We start from the raw sequence: 17,306 nt of genomic DNA, 5'->3' as shown, positions 1-17,306 counted from the left end.
TCTCACTCTGCCCCTGCCCCCTCCCTCTCTTAAGAAAAAAAAAGACTGGCTTCTGCCTGTTAAATATATTTTCAGTTTATCTTCTGCTTATATTTTTCTAGGACACTCTTTGAATTTGTAGATGCATGAAGTTTCTGCTTATTCTGCTTAGCCAATTCTTTCTTTCTTTTTTTTTTCAAAGAATTTATTTGTGAGAGAGAGAGAGATAGAGAGCAAGTGAGCACGAGTTGGGGGAGGGGTAGAAGGAGAGGGAGAAAGAGACTCTGCTGAGCAGGGAGCCTGACACAGGGCTTGATCCTAGGACCCCAGGATCATGAACTGAACTGAAGGCAGAAGCTTAACTGACTGAGCCACTGAGGTGTCCCTCTGCTTAACCAATTCTTAATGTTTTCTTTTATAAAGTTTTTAAAAAATTTTGGTATCTTCCAATCTCAGCTACATGCTTATCTTTAAAGTAGACTTTCTGGGTAGGGAATTGGATAAAGGGGGTCAAAGGGTACAAACTTCCAGTTATGAGATGAATAAGTACTGGGGATATCATGTGTTACATGATGGTAACACCACTGTTTGGCATATTTGAATGTTGTTAATGGAGAGCAGATCCTAAGAGTTCTTATTTTTTGGGTATCTATATGAGATGATGACTAATAACTGAATTTATTGTGGTGATTATTTCACAATATATGTAAGTCATGCCATTATGTTGTATGCCTAGACTTACACAGTGCTGTATGCCAATTGTATCCCAATAAAACTGAAAAAAATAAAGTGTCTCAAATTCTGAAAAAAATATCTTCTAAGACATACTTAACTTCCAGGAGAAAATCAAGAAAAGAAAATCAGTAAAAAGGGATCTCCACTTAAACACAGCCTCAGTGTTTAATGTATTGTGGTTACTAGTTTGATTGCAGTAGATTACCCATTATATTTTTAAAAAGTTACACCTTTCTGCTCAATGCAGAAAGCAAGTGGAATACTAAAAAAAAATATATAATGGAAATTCCCCAAGTCCCACCACCACCTAGGCACAACCACTGTCAGCCTTTTGGTGCATGACCTTAGGTCTCTTATAGACAATCCCTCCTCCCCCCGGAGCATGTACTGCATCTACCATGTTATTGCTGAAGAACTCAAGGGCAGGGAAGGACATTCAGGACTCCTCCACTTCACCTTGTCCCCACTCCCCTTGCCCCCCTTGGGGGTGAGGCTTAATCAGACTCTAGTACTGGTTAACATATTAACTGGTGTGCTGGGCTCCTTGTGTTCTGTCAGGCAGCAGTCAGCCATCCTAGGCCACTGTTTCACTGTTTTATTCTGTGCTGTCTGTATTTTTGTTCCTATAGTTTCCTTTTCTTTAAGGAGTCCTGGTCCATTTTAGTGGAAGATGGCATTAGAAACCGGTATCTGGAGCTAGACGTCTTCATTGTTATCGAGGAGTCATTGCTTCCAAGTCCTCTTAGTGGAAAGAGCTAAGGAATACATGTACATGTACACACCCACATTTACACCCATATCTCAGTCTACATCTAGGTGCACATATTGAAAACCATAACTCAAACTCATACCTCCAATTCCAATCCAATTCTCTGGGTATATTCTAACTTTTGCTCTTGCCACATTTCTAACCCTCTTCTCTTACGGTGAGACACCTACCCTCTATTGTCCTTAATTTATTTACTTATTTGATCAGTCACCCATAGGGAACCATGTTCCCATCTCTTCTGCCACTCCTCCCTTATGTGAATGCCCTGCTCTCCCATCTTGGAGTTTGATGGATCATCTGTGTGGATGCCCTCCCCATTCTTCTGGGGCAACTAACCTACCCAGGTGTTTCCTCAGTTTGCTCAGAGCCTTGATACCCCATGCCAGCCCTCTCTGTACAGATATTGCCTTCAGTGTGGACCCCCTCTTTCCTCTGATGCCCACTTTGTTTTATCCAATTTAGCAGCTTCAGGACTGAATTGTTCAGGAAGGGAAGGGAAGACATTCAGCTCTCCTTTTATTTATTTCTTATTTGGAGTCCGTGTAGTCTAGAATTTTATGCTGGAAGCAGAGGCTTTCCAAAATTTATTTCTATTTCCTAAACTACATGTTTCCAAGGGCATTTTCCTCTGTAATTCAAATCTGATTATCTCATTAAAAAATACTGCAGAATCTTGTTCATAGCTCTTCTTAAGGTACTTTTCTACCTATTAGTCCTTAAAGAAATTTATTTAAAGATAATGCTTGCCTATAGAAAGGCAGATGTTCTTTCCCCCACACCAGTCCCACTCCCCAGTCTCTGCAAATGTACCTTCTTCTTTTTCTTTAGTTCTTGTTACAAATATTGCCTTTTGACAGGTCTTCCGCAATTATACTACATGAAGCAGAGTTCCCCACCTTTTTGTTTGCCATCCTATTTGTTTCCTTCATAGAAACTTACTACAAATTGCAAAGATTTCATTTGTCTGTTTGTTTGCTATTTCTCTCTCCTCAGAGGAAGAAAGATCTATGGGGAGCAGGCATTTCATAGAGCAGGAAAGCATGAATGGTCAATGAAGATATGAAGGGATGCTCAACTCATCATTAACATGGTAAGAGTGAGATGCTATTGCAGGGTTATAGAGTAGCTCTATTTTTAATTTCTTAAGGAATCTCCACACTGTTTTCCAAAGTGCCTGTACCAACTTGCATTCCCACCAACACACAAAGATACTGATGTAGTGAAAAGAAGGGCCATCTGTACCCCAATGTTCATAGCAGCAATGGCCACAGTCACCAAACTGTGGAAAGAACCAAGATGCCTTTCAGTGGACAAATGGATAAAGAAGATATGGTCCATATATACTATGGAGTATTATGCCTCCACCAGAAAGGATGAATATCCAACTTTTGTATCAGCATGGACGGGACTGGAAGAGATTATGTTGAATAATAAGTTGAAAAAGTCAAGCAGAGAGAGTCAATTATCATATGGTTTTGCTTATTTGTGGAGCATAAGGAATAACACGGAGGACATGGGGAGATGGAGAGGAGAAGGGAGTTGGGGGAAATTGGAGGGGGAGACAAACCATGAGAGACTGTGGACTCTGAGAAACAAACTGAGAGTTTTGGAGGGGAGCGGGGTGGGAGGTTGGGTGAGCCTGGTGATGGGTATTAAGGAGGGCACGTATTGCATGGAGCCCTGGGTGTGGCGCATAAACAATGAATTCTGGAACGCTGAAAAAAAAAAAAGAAAGAGATGCTATTTCGTGCATCCACCATATTGGCAAAAATTTAAAAATCTGATAAAATCCAGTGTTTGTAAGATGGATCCAGGAATAAAGTCAAGCTTTCCCAATTCCAGCTCAAATATATGTAATGCTCTGCAAACTGTAATATGGAGGATTATTTTATAGATGAGCACAAGCCGACGGAGAACTTCAAGTTTTTCAATCCTGTTTCCACTATAACAAAAATGTAAAAGTATCCAGATCCATAACTTTGGGCTCTTAGAAAAAATTGGCTATTGATAAGGACAAACCCACCCTGAATCGTTCATGTTCTTCCTGCTTCAATTCTCCAGAAATTCACTTGGGCACAGTACTTCTGTGAGGTCAACAGAGGCCCTGGATTCCTTTGGAGTGGGACAACCCTCTAGAAGGTGCTACAGGACAAGCTGGGGAACCCAAGTAAGTGGGTAACCAACCAGTAAGTTGATGTGAAATAGCAGAATGAGAAGCCTTATCCTCTTGCCTCTAAGCTTGGACTGGGCACCAAGGATCACTGCCATGTGCCTCTCTTCTAGTGTGGAAGAGGAGGAAAATTTACATGTATGGAGGTTTGTGCCGGGGATATCACATAGGTTAACACATTTAACTCTTATAATTCTGAGGACACTGAGGCTGAGAAGCTATGTCACTCATTCAGAATCACACAACTGGGAATGGTAGAACCAGGGATCAGGCATGGCCCTGATTTGAGAGTACGGTGATTCCCTCCCTTGCCAGGCTTCCATACTGACCAGAGAAGGCTATGGCGAAGATCCCACCCATGGCTGCATCACGGTGGAACTTGAGCAGGATCTGGTTGGACGAGCTGTGCAATGTTTTCTTGGCTAAGCTCCGGCTGAAGACTCCAAGCTGTGGAGCTGTCTGCTGTGCCCCATCCCTGCATGTAGGAAAGAAGGTTCTGGCATGTCACAAGTCACCATAGCTGCCTGCTTTGCCTTTACCATCAGTCAGAAGTCACCATAGCTGCCTGCTTTGCCTCTACCAACAGGGGCCTTAACAAAGGCCTGGAGTGGGAGGCTGTGACTCTTCTTGTGCCCAACACTGTCTTTCTCCAATGCCCTGTGCACCTCCCTCTGTTCTCTCCCAACTCAGTCTGCCAATAGAGCCGACAGAGTTGGCAAAGCACACACTGACTCCTCGTTCACCTGATTCTTCACCAGCCTCTGTAATGGGCTCCTGGGGGTAACAGTCTCAGCCGAGAAGCAGGAGCCACTGGGCAGGTTCTCTCAGTCTGAGAAGCAGTAGGATGGGGCTGAGGAAGATGGGCAGGAAGCACATGCTGCTATCCAGGCCAGCCCCACTTCCTTGTCTCCAAGCAGAGACATACCCAGGTTGCCTTTCTAGGCAAAGGCTTTCTTCCCTGGAGATATATCTAGTCCCTCCTATCTGTTCTTAATTGCAGTCTGTAAAGGAAACTAGAAATTAACCCAGGATAGTCTGATTACACTTATTCAGCCCTCAGAATTTTGGGAAAAGACTTCCACTATCCCCTGCTGATTCCTAGAATGGCAGTAACCCGTAAACAAAAGAATCCTTTAATTATACATGTGTCCAAAGATTCAGTGGTTTGGGAGGAACTGTCTAGGAGACTACACTTACTGACTTGTAATTCATACTCCCATTGTAAAGTCACCCAAGATACTCTATCACTCAGAGCAGAACTGTCAATCTGGTAACCACTAGGCCCCATGTGGCTCTTTACCTTAATTAAAATTAAATAACGTTTAAAAACCAGTTCCTCAGTCCCTCCAGTCACATTTAAGTACACAGTGGCCACTTGTAGCCACTGGCTACTGTACTGGACAGCAGTTTGTTTCCATTACTGCACAACATTGTGTTGGACAATACTGGTTCAGCATGCTGAACCATGGGTTCAGCAACCCACTGGTTCAGTGGGACTTCACAGAATTCTACCCCAAAACTCTTTCATTAGTCTGGGTAGCTTATCTTAGGTAAATGTAGAATTTTGGTTTGGACTCTGGAGAAAAGTTTGTGTATCTACAACCATTCCTATTCACACACCCACGCATTGGTACTCTGACCCCTAGTAGCACTCCAGGTTGGACCACTGTCCTCCCATCCCTCTCCCTTCAAGGAGTCACAGAGGGTAATTGAAACTGAGCCTCACTTACTATGTTTATTCAAAAGCCAGGAAGCTGACCACCATTTACAACCATTCAGCCCTTGGTTTTCTGACAAAAAGCTGAATAACCCAGTTTAGAGCCCAGCTAATGCCCCTAATTGGCTGTTGACGTGGCAGCTGGCCCTACCAGACGGTGATGAAGTCTCCAGAGGGCTCTGTCTGCAGCAGGCTGAGGTTGAGGCGGATGCCATGACCAATGGGCACGGTGATCAGCCAGACACAGTCCTGGGAGCTGGAGTATGGACTGGGGAAGCCAGGGGAGTACACAGTGCCATTGGAAGAGGTGATATTCCCGCCACAGGGGACTGCCAGGGAGGGGACACAAACATAGATGAGTGTGGGAGATCGCCCCTCCCCCCCAAAAAAAATTCCCTTATGACTCCCTTATGAAGTGCCAGCGCCCAGGACAAATTACCCTGTCCGAGGAGGTCAGGCAAGATCAGAAGAGGCGATGGGGCTGAGGATGACTGTGCGTTAGTTTCCTGCACCAGTCCCAGCACACTCCCTATCTGGCCCCTGATCTTCAGTGCAGCTGCCTCTGTCGGCCAGCCTCAGCCCCCCGGCCCCCCTATTCTTCCTGTGGATGAGACCTGCCCAGAAGGAAGGATGCACTAAAGCTCTCCTCTCACCCTTCCTAGGAATGGAGTGGAGGACAGATATCACTGTCAGGGCTGTAGTACTATTGCTGGGATGAGCTAAGAAATTATGAAACTATTTCTTTCTCTCTTTTTATATGCTCTAAGATTCTTAGAGTGGTACTTTTTTTTTAACTTTCTTTTTTTTTAAGATTTTTAAGAATTTTTTTATTTATTTGACCAAGAACAAGAGCACATGAGAGAGAGCACACAAGCAGTGGGGAGGAGGGGGAGAGGGAGAAGCAGACTCCCCACTGAGCAGGGAGCCTGATGCGGGACTCGATCCAGGACCTTGGGATCACGACCTGAGCTGAAGGCAGATGTTTAACCGACTGAGCTACCCAGGTGCCCAGACTGGTACCTTTGGTATTGACCTAAGAGATAAGGATTCTGGTGATGAAGCTAAGGTTGGGTTCAAATCACGGCTGAACCATTTATTAACTAGATGACCTTAGACAAGAGTTTACTCTCTTCCTGCCCCTGTAAAGTGGAACTAAGAGCATCCCCCTTGAGGACTGTGGGGGCCATTAGGTGAACTGATGCATGTAAAATGTCCAGCCTGGCATTTAGCTCACAGAGAAGGCATTTGTGGCCTAGATCTTATCCTCTCTCCCTATTTCTCTGTCCCCCAAAAGTGACACCCAATTTTAGGCTCACTCTGATCTAGGCTTTGGGTAAGGGGATGGAGAGGCCTTGAAGTCTCCATAATGTTCCAATTTAGTCATCAGGGAGGGAAAAAAAAAGAACAAACAAACAAACAAACAAAAAACCAACTCCGGTCCAGAATAATGGGTGCATTTGGCTGGCACAGGCAACAAGCAGTCATCTGGATTGGGGGGCAGACCAGAGTGAAGAGAAAGAATCCAGATGCCTCCAGGCAGAAGGCAGGGTTCCCATGAATGCATATGCATCCTGAGAGGGGTCTGCAGGGACACACCATCCCTCCTACAAACACTGAATATGCACTCTGTGTCAGGGTCAGGCACAGCCTGGGGAGACCAAGGGGAGCAAGGGTACCAAGGCATGTGGTTTTGTTCACAGCCCACTCACTGAGATACAGCTAAGTCAACTGGTCTCTGTAGATGCCAGCGCAGGGGGGACATGTCGTGAACATGGAATGGTGCAGGAGCGACGGGGGAGCCCCTCACCTGGTCTTGTGAGGGTAGGGAAGGATTCTTGGTGTTGGTCCCATTTAGACAAGGCTAAGTAGACAAGGCAAGAGAGAAGAGCGATGTTCCATAAGGGAGGGACAGCATGTGCTAAGAACTAGACACAAAAGAACATGGTGCTCTGGGACAGTTAAAGCACTTCAGCTTAGCTGGACCTAAAATCCTTGAGAGTGGAGAATACCCAGAGGTGTGCAGGCCTGGAGGGACATGGGGCACTACACGAAGGGGTTTGGAATTTGCCCCAAGGGAGATGGGGATGCCTTGCTGGCATCTGAGCAGGGGAGGGTCTGGAGTGTGTTGATGGCTTGGAAGTCTCAGACTGGCTACGCTGTGAAAAATGGATTGAGTAGCACATGACCAAAGGCTGGGAGACCGGCGAGGAGCCTTGTCCAAGTGGTGGCCGCGATAAAGGCAGAGGCAGTGGATGGAAAGAAGTGGACGCATCTGAAAGGTAATCAGGATGTAGAATTATCAAGACTCCGTGAGTAAGTCAGATAGGTGAGAGGGAGGTGCCAAATAAAGGCCGAGTAACCAGGTGACTAGAGGTGCCCTTCACTAATGAGGACTCCCCATACGCAAAGATGATGACTTTAATTTTGAGTACATTAGGATTTAGATGCCTCTGGATAAGTGAAGCTCTTTAATAACTATTGGATATACAGGCATAGATCTCAGGAAAGAGATTAAGATTACAGCGTCTTCCCTTCTGATGGGTTGGCTCTTTCCAAGGGCTGAGTAGGTATTCCGTTGGCTCTGGCCAACTTCTCCTCCAGGTGCTCCCAAGCTTGGGCCCAGAGGTCTGTCCCCAGGACTCTTTCCCTGGATAGGGTGGGTCCCTTCCATATGAAAACAGGATGGACAAGGTTTGCCTAGACTCCCCGGCCTGGGTGATTCCAGGGAGCATGGGAGTACTCTGAATCAGTCTCTTTAGGACGAATCACCAGGGATGAGGGAGGGACATACCTTCACACCTGGGTAGAGGGTGGTCCCAGTTCCGGTTGGTGCCATGTTGACATGTGAGGACAGGGTGGCCAGTCAGTTGATATCCTGGGAGGCACTCGAAGGTCACTGATTGTCCAACGTTATAGCCAGCTCCCCTCACAATGCCATTGGCAAAGGGCTCTGGGTCTGGGCACTCTTGAAGTTCATAGGCTGGAAAAGATCAGGAGAGAAGGTCACTTTATTCTCTCTGGACATTTTCTCCTCAACCAGACTATAGAAGCATCAGAGTTCACATAGTGTGAAGCACCAAGACTTGGACTCAGATGGACCCTTGTCATTTACCAGTTGTTGGCTCTGGGCTAGACATTTAACATTTCTATGCCTCAGGTTTCTTATTTAGAAAATCGTTACTGGGAGGATTAAGTGGGCTAATATATGTATAGCTCTTTGCAGAGTCCTGGCACACAGTAAGAGCTCAATAAATGTTACCTGTTATTACTGTCTCCATGGGAAAAGGAGGCTCAAGGAAGACAAGGCTACGTTGAACCCTTGTTCACTGAGCACCTGCTTGGGGTGGGCGTTGACCTCAGTTCTTTCACATGGATCATCTCATTTAACCATAACAACCAGGTTCTAGATCACAGACACAGAAAGCAGTCAGGGAAGGACCTCAGTGGGGTCTTTCTGACTCTGAAAAACGATAACCTTTCAAGACAGAGGAACTTGGTGGGAGTAAGCCAAGCCTGTGGCTGGGAGAGAAACTTTCCAGAGGGACTCAATGGATCAAATGGAATGTGTGTGCCTATAAGACAAGGAAGCCTCTCCAAAGAGCAAGAAAGCTGTTTCCGTGAGAATGGGTGAGCCCAGCTCAAAAAGGAGACGCCTTCATGGAAATACCGGAGACGTGTCTGACAGAGAGAGGTCACCGAGGGGTTTGCTGAGCACGTGCACAGAGCACAGACTCTGATTAATTGGATCCACAGAAAAAAGAACAGCTGTGCGGCCAGAGTCGGGCCCATCCTACACAGGAAATTGGTAGTGAGGTAGACGGAGCGTTCTGAGAGTGGAAATTCTCAGTGGGAGTTGAGATCAAATGAACGCTCCATGGAAATGGATGCATTCATTACGTGTAATAACAACATAAATAACAGTGATCACGAAGCCGACATTTCTGAAGCCCGCCCTCTGGGACTGTGCCTGTGTTGTGTATTTCCATTCACTGTCTCACTGCGGGAGGCCTCAGCGGGAGGAACCAGGCAGGTATCACTGGGAAATCATCAAGGTCACTGGGTGTGTCAAAAAAATCAAGCAGCTATGGCGGGAGCAGGCAGGCTGGTCGGCCAACAGAGACACGTGGCCCTGTCAGCAGCAGCGGTTTGGGCAATCTGGCAAATTAAGGTCTTAGTAGAAAAGCGGAGAACTACTGCCCAGGGAGCTGACTGAATGGATGGGCTAGGCCTCTAATGAGAAGCCTTGGGGGGAAGCTGCGGACCCAGTGATGGTGAGTAGCCAGAAGAGAGTAGCTACACATCAGAAGGCAGGAGTAGCCTGATGGAGAGTCCCTTATAGGACCTGTCTCATACAGAAGGAGCTGAGCTTTTTAGAAAAAGAGACATTTAAGGGGGAGTACCTGGACTGTTTTCAAATGGAGAAAAATCTCAGAGCCTGTTTACCGGAAGAAGCTTCGAAGGGAGAAGTTGGGCCTAAAGGCAGAAATGAACTCTAAAGGGCAGAATCATTAGCTTTCCTAAAGAAGGGCTCCTGGGTTTGTCCCAGACGGAGATGCTATGGTGGGAACAGCTATAATTTTTAACAAAGTGCCGCAATTGCAAATATTAATATTATTAAAATTATTAAAACATTCATATTATTAAAATATGGATAATGATGCCTAACATTTTGGAACTATTATGTGTCTCATCATTTTGCTAAAAGTTCTTTATAAACATGATCTCCTGAAAAGTTTTAATGATATAAAGTTAAGCCTGTCCAACTGAGAGGCCCAGTAAGAGTGGCTTAAGCTGTTAGTAACGATTTTATGGGAATGTCTACCTGAGAAGAGAGAAGAGAACTCCAGCCTAGGAAGTTCAGAGTGTCTAACGGAGGAATTCTGAGAAAAAGTAAGGAGTTGGATTTCCTCAGAGAAAGTTGTGGGACTGCAGGGAGACGAGCCTGCTCAATAGAAATGTCTCAGTGGGGACAGGTGGCCCTTTTGGAAACCGGTCTTTTCATAAAGGAAAACCTGGGGTGAGTGGTCAGAGCTTGTGTACAAGGTACAGATCCGTAGGGCTAAGGAGGGTGTAAGTCGGCAAGTTGGGCAGGGAGAACTATTTGGGTCTGTCACACATTAGGAGGCCTCTGTGGGAGGATCTGGGTCTCTCACATTAGAGACAACCCAGTCCCAGGGGCGGGGACCACCACAGACGGAGAAGCCTAATGGAAGTCCAGGCCAAGCCTGAAGGGGAGCAGCTGCCCTGACACCAAGTGTGGGCTCATAGGCATCATTAGGTCTGTGGAACTCCGGCAGGCACCGAGGGAGTAGCTGGGCCTATGACCTGAGGGAAACCTCAAGGGGAACACCTACCAAGTCATGAAGGTAAAATGTGAGTGGAAGTAGGTGGGCCCACCATAGAGTAGACACCTCTGGGCCTGTCATACAGTTGGATCAACTCCTAATAGAGGTGTTGGGCATCCAAAGGCATACCTAGAACTCTGTTGCCCTTGCGCCTAGCTTCCCCCAGCAAGGGAACATCCTCAAAGGAGGAGTGGGCCTCTGAACATGTGAAGCTCCAGTGTGAGTAATGGGCATGTCACAGAGAGGATGGCAGGCCCATGGTGTTGGCCTGTGTCTTGGAAGCCTCAGTGAGTGTGAGAGGGGCTGAGCTCAAGACCAGGGCTCTGTGGAAGTAGGTAGGTCTCTTCTACAGGGAGAAGTCAGTGAAGTCCAAGGGACTCAGGGGGACAATTCTTATAGGGACAAGTTGGCATATCACATGGGAACACAGTGAGTGTCTGTTCCCATCACATGGACTCAGTGGGCAGGGCTGTGCCCATCACAGAGGTGAGGGTACAGTGTATGTGGGTCGGCCCCCAAGAAGCTGCCTCTGCCACTATGGTGGTGTCATCAGTACTTGGATTTATCCAATAGGAGGAGCCGTGGGGAGAGCACATGGGCCTGTCAGAGGTGTTGTGAGTTGAATTGTGCCCCCTGCCCAAATTCATACATTGAAGTCCTAACTCCTAGTACCTCAGAATGTGACCTTATTTGGAGAGAGGATCTTTGCCATTTCACCTAAATTGAAATGAGGTCATTAGGGAGGGCCTTAATCTAATTTGACGGGTGTCCTTTTAAAAAGGGGAAACTTGGAGACATACAAGGATTTGAAGCCAGAGATGGGGGTGATGTTTCTATAAGCCAAGGAATTCCAGACTGCCAGCAAACTGCCAGAAGTGAGAACAGACTCTCCCTCACAGCCCTCAGAAGGAGGTCAACCCTACTGACACCCTGATTTTGGGACTTCAGCCTCCAGAATGGTGAGAGAAGAAATGTGTGCTGTTTAAGCCCTCCAGTCCGTGGCACTTGGTTACCACAGCTCTAGCAAACTAAAATGCAGGAGAAGCCCGAGAGAGGCTTGCATCTGCCTCAGCAGGAAACGCTGACCACATATGTGGGCCCAAGTCTCTCCTGTGACAGAACATGGCCGTCTGACGTATCATGATGCATCTGACAGCCCACACCACCCGCTGAAACTGTGTGTGCTTAACAGGCACGAACACTCTTGGTTAGGGCTGGCCTCTGTGACAAGCCCACAGACTGCGTCACTGGGTGAGGCAGCTTTGTCACTATCAGGAAGGAGCCAGCACTCTCTGGTAAAAGCACTGCTTCTCCCTGCCGCTTCATTGGCGTGAGAGGCCCAGCTCCTCCTCCTGAGGTGACCCAGGTCGGGGCAAGCCCAGCCAGACTGGCTGAAGCTCCTTCTGAGGAGGCAGTGCCCATGTAACTGGTCCAACGGTGCCTACCTCATAGAATAACCCTTGAAGGCTTTCCCTAAATGACAAACCCAAATCCAGTATTCACCTCTGACAAGGGATGAAAAAGCCAAGTGTCAGAGCATTATGTAAATAGAGCATTCTATAGATTTATATAGGAAACACAACCAAAAATTTCATGAAACATTACATATCCTCACAGATACCTATAACATATGTATATTAACATGTGGAAAAAGATCGGGAAAGATCACGTTAAAGCAACAGTGATTACTTCTGGGAAATAAGCCTGGATTTGGAAGCTGTAGACAGAGAAAGCTTGGCCTTACCTGTAATGCTTTAATTTCTTCCTTCCCTTTGTCCTTTCTCCCTCCTTCCCTCCCCCTCTCTCTTTCTTTTTAACAAGATGAGTGTGTTTGTGAATAAAAAATTCACTTTAAAAAAGAAAATTGCAAAAGCAGTATTTTTAGTATGATACGATTTTGGTTAACATATAATAATAGAGTTACATCAACATATGTACAGAAAAAATGGGGAAAACAAACTTAAAAGTTGGTTATCTCTGCATAATGTTGGGTTGGAGATGGGATTATGGGAAAATTTTGACTTTCTATGATGTACTCACAAAAACATCTATAATGATTTAATTTTTTATAAGCATGTATTAGATTAGAAAAAAGTCCAAAATTATGAAAAAAAAAAGTTGGTGGAGGAATCTGGAAAAAGAGTTTAGCACAAATGGTTCAGTCAGTCACAGTAGGGAGGCATCCGAGGGAGATGTTGGGCCTACCTAGGGCCACGGCATATAGTGGCACAGACCGGGAACAATCTGCACAGACCTGGGTGATGGCCCCTCACACGGGAGAAGGGCTTGTTTCAGGGAAAGCATGCCAGGAGGAGGGGGTCCTATCACAGGATTTCACCTCAGCAAGGCAGAGCCCCAGTGAGCATAGTCCGGAAACCCTGTGTGGGAGTTAATGGGCTTATCTCATTGTGAAGGCTCAGCAGGCGCTCCTGGGTTGTTACCAGAATCCTCGGTCATGAGATAAGAGGAGCTTTGCTCAGGGTAATTTGGGCCTGACACTTAGGGGAGGATCCAGAGAGACTAAGTAAGCCTATCAAGGCTGAGGGGAAGTGGCCGCCTGGCCACTCAGGGATGTCCTATGGGAACATTCAGGGAAAACTGTTGGCAGTTAGATCTGGATGGAAGGCCTCCGATGGTGCTGTTGGGCCTTAATCCTGGAAAAACCTTGTCAAGGGGGTTAGATATCTTCATGGGGCCGGAGAGATATGCCACCAAAGGGGAGCCTGCATCTATAGGCCTGCCCGCCACCCCTCAGCCCTCCTTGTGTTCTCTCTTCCCTTACATGGAAGGCTGGGAATATGGTGGTTGTGGGTAAGAGAAGGGATGGGCAGGAGGCTGTGGGCACTCTGGGTCCTTACCCTGATACTCCAGCTTGAATCCTGGCCGGTTCTGGGAGTGGTCGCTGTGGAAATACACAGTGGTCTCGTGGGATGTGGAGAGTAGGGAGCCTGGAAGCTCGCTACCACTGAATCTGCCCATCATGCGGCTGGTCTCGTAGGGGCCATTCCGGATCTCTATGAAGTCATGGTTGGGCTCGGTGGAGAAGTTCAGGAACTGGATGTGAGCCCCTGGGAGCAAGACAGAGGCAGATAGTGCCCAAAGCAATAGAGTCCTGCTTCAAACATGTGGCATCATGGAAGCCTTTCCTGCCAGACCTCACGCATCCCTACTACTGGCTTCCCCCTCAACCGAGATTGCTAGAACACAGTTCGGGGAGACACCATCCAGTCTAGTCTTTTGTCTTGAGGCGGGATTGAACTTAAAAATACATTATTCACTCAGAATGAAGGGCATTGATCATTCCAGAGCTCTGTTCCGAGTCCATTTTATTTTACTGAAAACAAAGCTCAGGGCTAACAATTGATTTGTAGTTCCCAGCCCTACTAGCAATACAAAGATAACTTTGCTAAAATAAACTTTTTACTTAAAAATATCACCACTTAAAAATAACTATACCTTATCAAAAGACACAAACTTCAGTACTGGTATCTTCTAGAACACTTACTTAATTCAGAAATTAGAAAAATACATTGTCAGTGAAGTTTATGCTTTGGGATCTTACTGGATTAATCAAGATCTCCTAACAACCCGACAGGTTAAACAGATCTGATTAAGCCCTTAACTTACATAGTGATATACTCTGCAGAATGGAGATGGGAAGATTGATATTTGTTTACAGCTGAGACTTCCCTAAATTATATTGAGGAAATGTATTTACTGTGCATAGGAAAATGTCCATTATGTTAATTGTGAAAATCTAATTGCAAAGTAGTATGTACTACATAATTCTAATTTTGGTACTAAAAACCCAGAAGAATGTTCATTGATTTGAATATCTGATTCACTAATAATATTTACTGAGGATTTGCCGTGCATCAGGGCTGTGATAGGCACTGCTCAGGGATGAACAATATCTATCAGGCCCTTGTCTTCACAGGAGTTACATTTGAATGGTGAGGACTAAGCTATAAGTTATTATCTCTGCATAGTGGGGTTACAGATGGATTTTAACCTTTTAAACATTTCTCACCTGTAGTTTCTAATTTACATAAATGGAGACATAGGTGTGATTTTTTGCATCTAATTAAATAAATTTTTATTTAAAATTTTAATTTAAAATTATTAAAAATTAAAGATTTGATTTACAACGTTGAAGACCCTTCATATCTCCTGCTCTCTCCCATTTGAGGGTCACTCATGGATCGGGAAGATACCTTTCCAGTTCATGGTTTTAGATTCTTAAATATATGTTTGATTTATTTGTCTCAAACATGTATATGCATGTTGTTAACACTGCACATGAGGTTTTATACACTTTTTTATTCAATATTGTGCTTTTCAAGGTCTATGATTTTATTTTATGAATTATCCAACCACACTATTCACTACCCTATTAATGAACATGCAGATCATTTCCAAATCACTGACAATTGTGCAATGAGCACTTTAGGACATGTGGTCTACAGCGCACGCATCATCCCAGCACCGCGGGCAGCATGTTCGTCAAAGGGGCTCTTCCGGGATTCCAGATTTCTGAATTGAATGGGTGGGGAAAGGACTGGGTTTCACTACTGCCATCTGGTGGTAACATCTTGTAAATGCAGAGGTTCTGTACACACTGAAACCAGGTGCCATACTCAGGTCCTCACTGGAGTCCAACATTCACTTGAAAGCAAGGACTTCTGTGATTGCACCCTGCAGAGGGCTTATTCTCCAGAGGCTGAATAAGCACCCAGGCCTTAGATTTAGAGAGCTCTGGTGGCTGAACATCAGGACTTACAAGAACAGTGATGTACCTCCTACTTAAACTTCTGATTTCCTTTGGATGTTGTGCTCCCTCCATCTCTCTCTATCTGTCTCTCTCTATCTCTATCTCTCTATCATCTGATATTCTTGTGGTCCATGCCTGGGTGCAGAGCCATGGGGTCTTCTAGCTCCTCTTGCCTCAATCTCTAAAATCTGGAGTTCCCCAAGGCTGCCAAAGTGCTCATCATTTTGTACCCTGATCATGCACCCCCAGGTTCCTCCAGAAGCTGGTACAAAATATAAGGCTCCATCCTCTGAAAGGTCACCAGCTTCTCTCCTTCCCTCAGAATAGATTTAAAGCAGGCCAGTTCAGTCCCTTTCTCCTGAAAGCCCCTCTCTATCAGAAGACCCAGTCTCGGCTGAATAGTACAGAATAAAGAGAGGTGGCTTTCATTCCTGAGGTCATAGACTGGGAGACCACAGGCCCATGCAGGAGCCATCCCCGCAGGACGTTCTGTCCCTGGGAGCAGGGCAGTGACTCAGGCAAGATGACCCATCAGCTCCACATCACCACAAATCTTTTATCTCTTCAACAGAGATGTTGGGGTTAAATTATGTTCCCAGTCAGGAATGAATCATCAGCAATTAAATTTTGTACCCAGACTGATGTCCTCCACACCCCGCCAACCCCCGTGACTGGCATATTCCATCTCCACACACACACAAACTCCCCCCCCAAAACTCCCACTCTTTAAGACCAGCCAGAATGTGCATATAAAGAATGCAAAGTCTATATCATATTGACCTTGGCTATATAATTTAATTAGTATGAGAAACTGGATATTGAAGTTAAAAGCACAACTTGATGTCCAGTCTCCGTTAAAGACTTTTTTTTCTTTTTCAGCTACCCCTGAGTAATTTCTCATTCCACAGTCCTGAATTTTAGCTTATTACTCAGATAATAATAATAATAATAATGCAATCCTTCAGATTTTCCCTATATTTTATGTTCCCAAAGTGTTCACTCCTAGCATTCTTAACTGATCTTCACAATTGTATGAGAGGTCAACAGATGAGGAAGTGGAGAGGTGGGGTGCTCTACTACCTTGGTCAAAGTCATAATGAAGGGTCACCAAGGGCCTGGGTGTGCAGACTTACCAAAGCCCACGGGCAGCGCTATCTTCCAGGAGCAGTCCATGTTGCTGGGGTAGTTGCCAGGGAAGCCGGGGCTCAGGATCACCCCCTCCATCTCTTCCACTGTGCCCCCACACTGCGCTGTGATAATGAGACCAGACAGAGGGTTAGGACAGCATGGAGGAGGGTATGGGGTCATGCCAATGTTTGGGTGCTCCCTTACAGCAGCAGTTTCTGATCCCTTCTCAAGTCATGAATCCCTCTGAGAATTCAAGGGAAGCAACAGTAATCTCCCCTAAATGACTACACACATGGGCAAGATTGAGTACAAATTTAAGTTCAGGAAGGCACTGCCCAGCCGGCCACAAACCCGAGTTAGGACTCTTGACCTAGAGCCGGCCCTTTGCAGGTCAGTTCCCTTAGTAAGGTCATGCAGCAGCACTGGTCTGCTCCAAGAGGAGTGTGACCGTTTCTTATGCTATGCCTCAAATCTCTATCACTGTCCAATCAATTCTTCCAAGACTCAAAAGAAAGGCTGAAGGGAGGGGACTGGCATGCACAGAGTCCCCTTTGTGCCAGGTTCCATGCTGGGCTCTGTACAAACACTCATCCCATAGGGTTGAGTGGCCTGCAGATGAGCCTACCAGGGGCCCACACTTGCTCTCTGACCTTCGTCCTCAGCCAAAGTGACTGTGATTAGTGTTCCATGGG

General features: G+C 45.9%; 1 protein-coding gene across 1 annotated transcript in view; it reads right to left on the bottom strand.

Moving 5' to 3' along the window:
* CSMD2 (CUB and Sushi multiple domains 2) overlaps nt 1–17,306 on the bottom strand; it is a gene marked incomplete at its 5' end in the record, with an annotated part of 593,570 nt that overhangs the window by 83,293 nt on the left and 492,971 nt on the right. Inside the window, 5 exon segments of the mRNA XM_080802687.1 lie at nt 3,983–4,128; nt 5,522–5,699; nt 8,162–8,350; nt 13,574–13,783; nt 16,620–16,736. Of these exon segments, the coding sequence (XP_080658813.1) occupies nt 3,983–4,128; nt 5,522–5,699; nt 8,162–8,350; nt 13,574–13,783; nt 16,620–16,736 (840 nt within the window).

This window comes from Martes martes (assembly GCF_963455335.1).
Source record: "Martes martes genome assembly, chromosome: 4".
Classification (NCBI taxonomy): Eukaryota; Metazoa; Chordata; class Mammalia; order Carnivora; family Mustelidae; genus Martes; species Martes martes.
The sequence above is the reverse complement of the archived record's forward strand: the minus strand, read 5'-3'. Positions and strand labels throughout refer to the sequence as shown.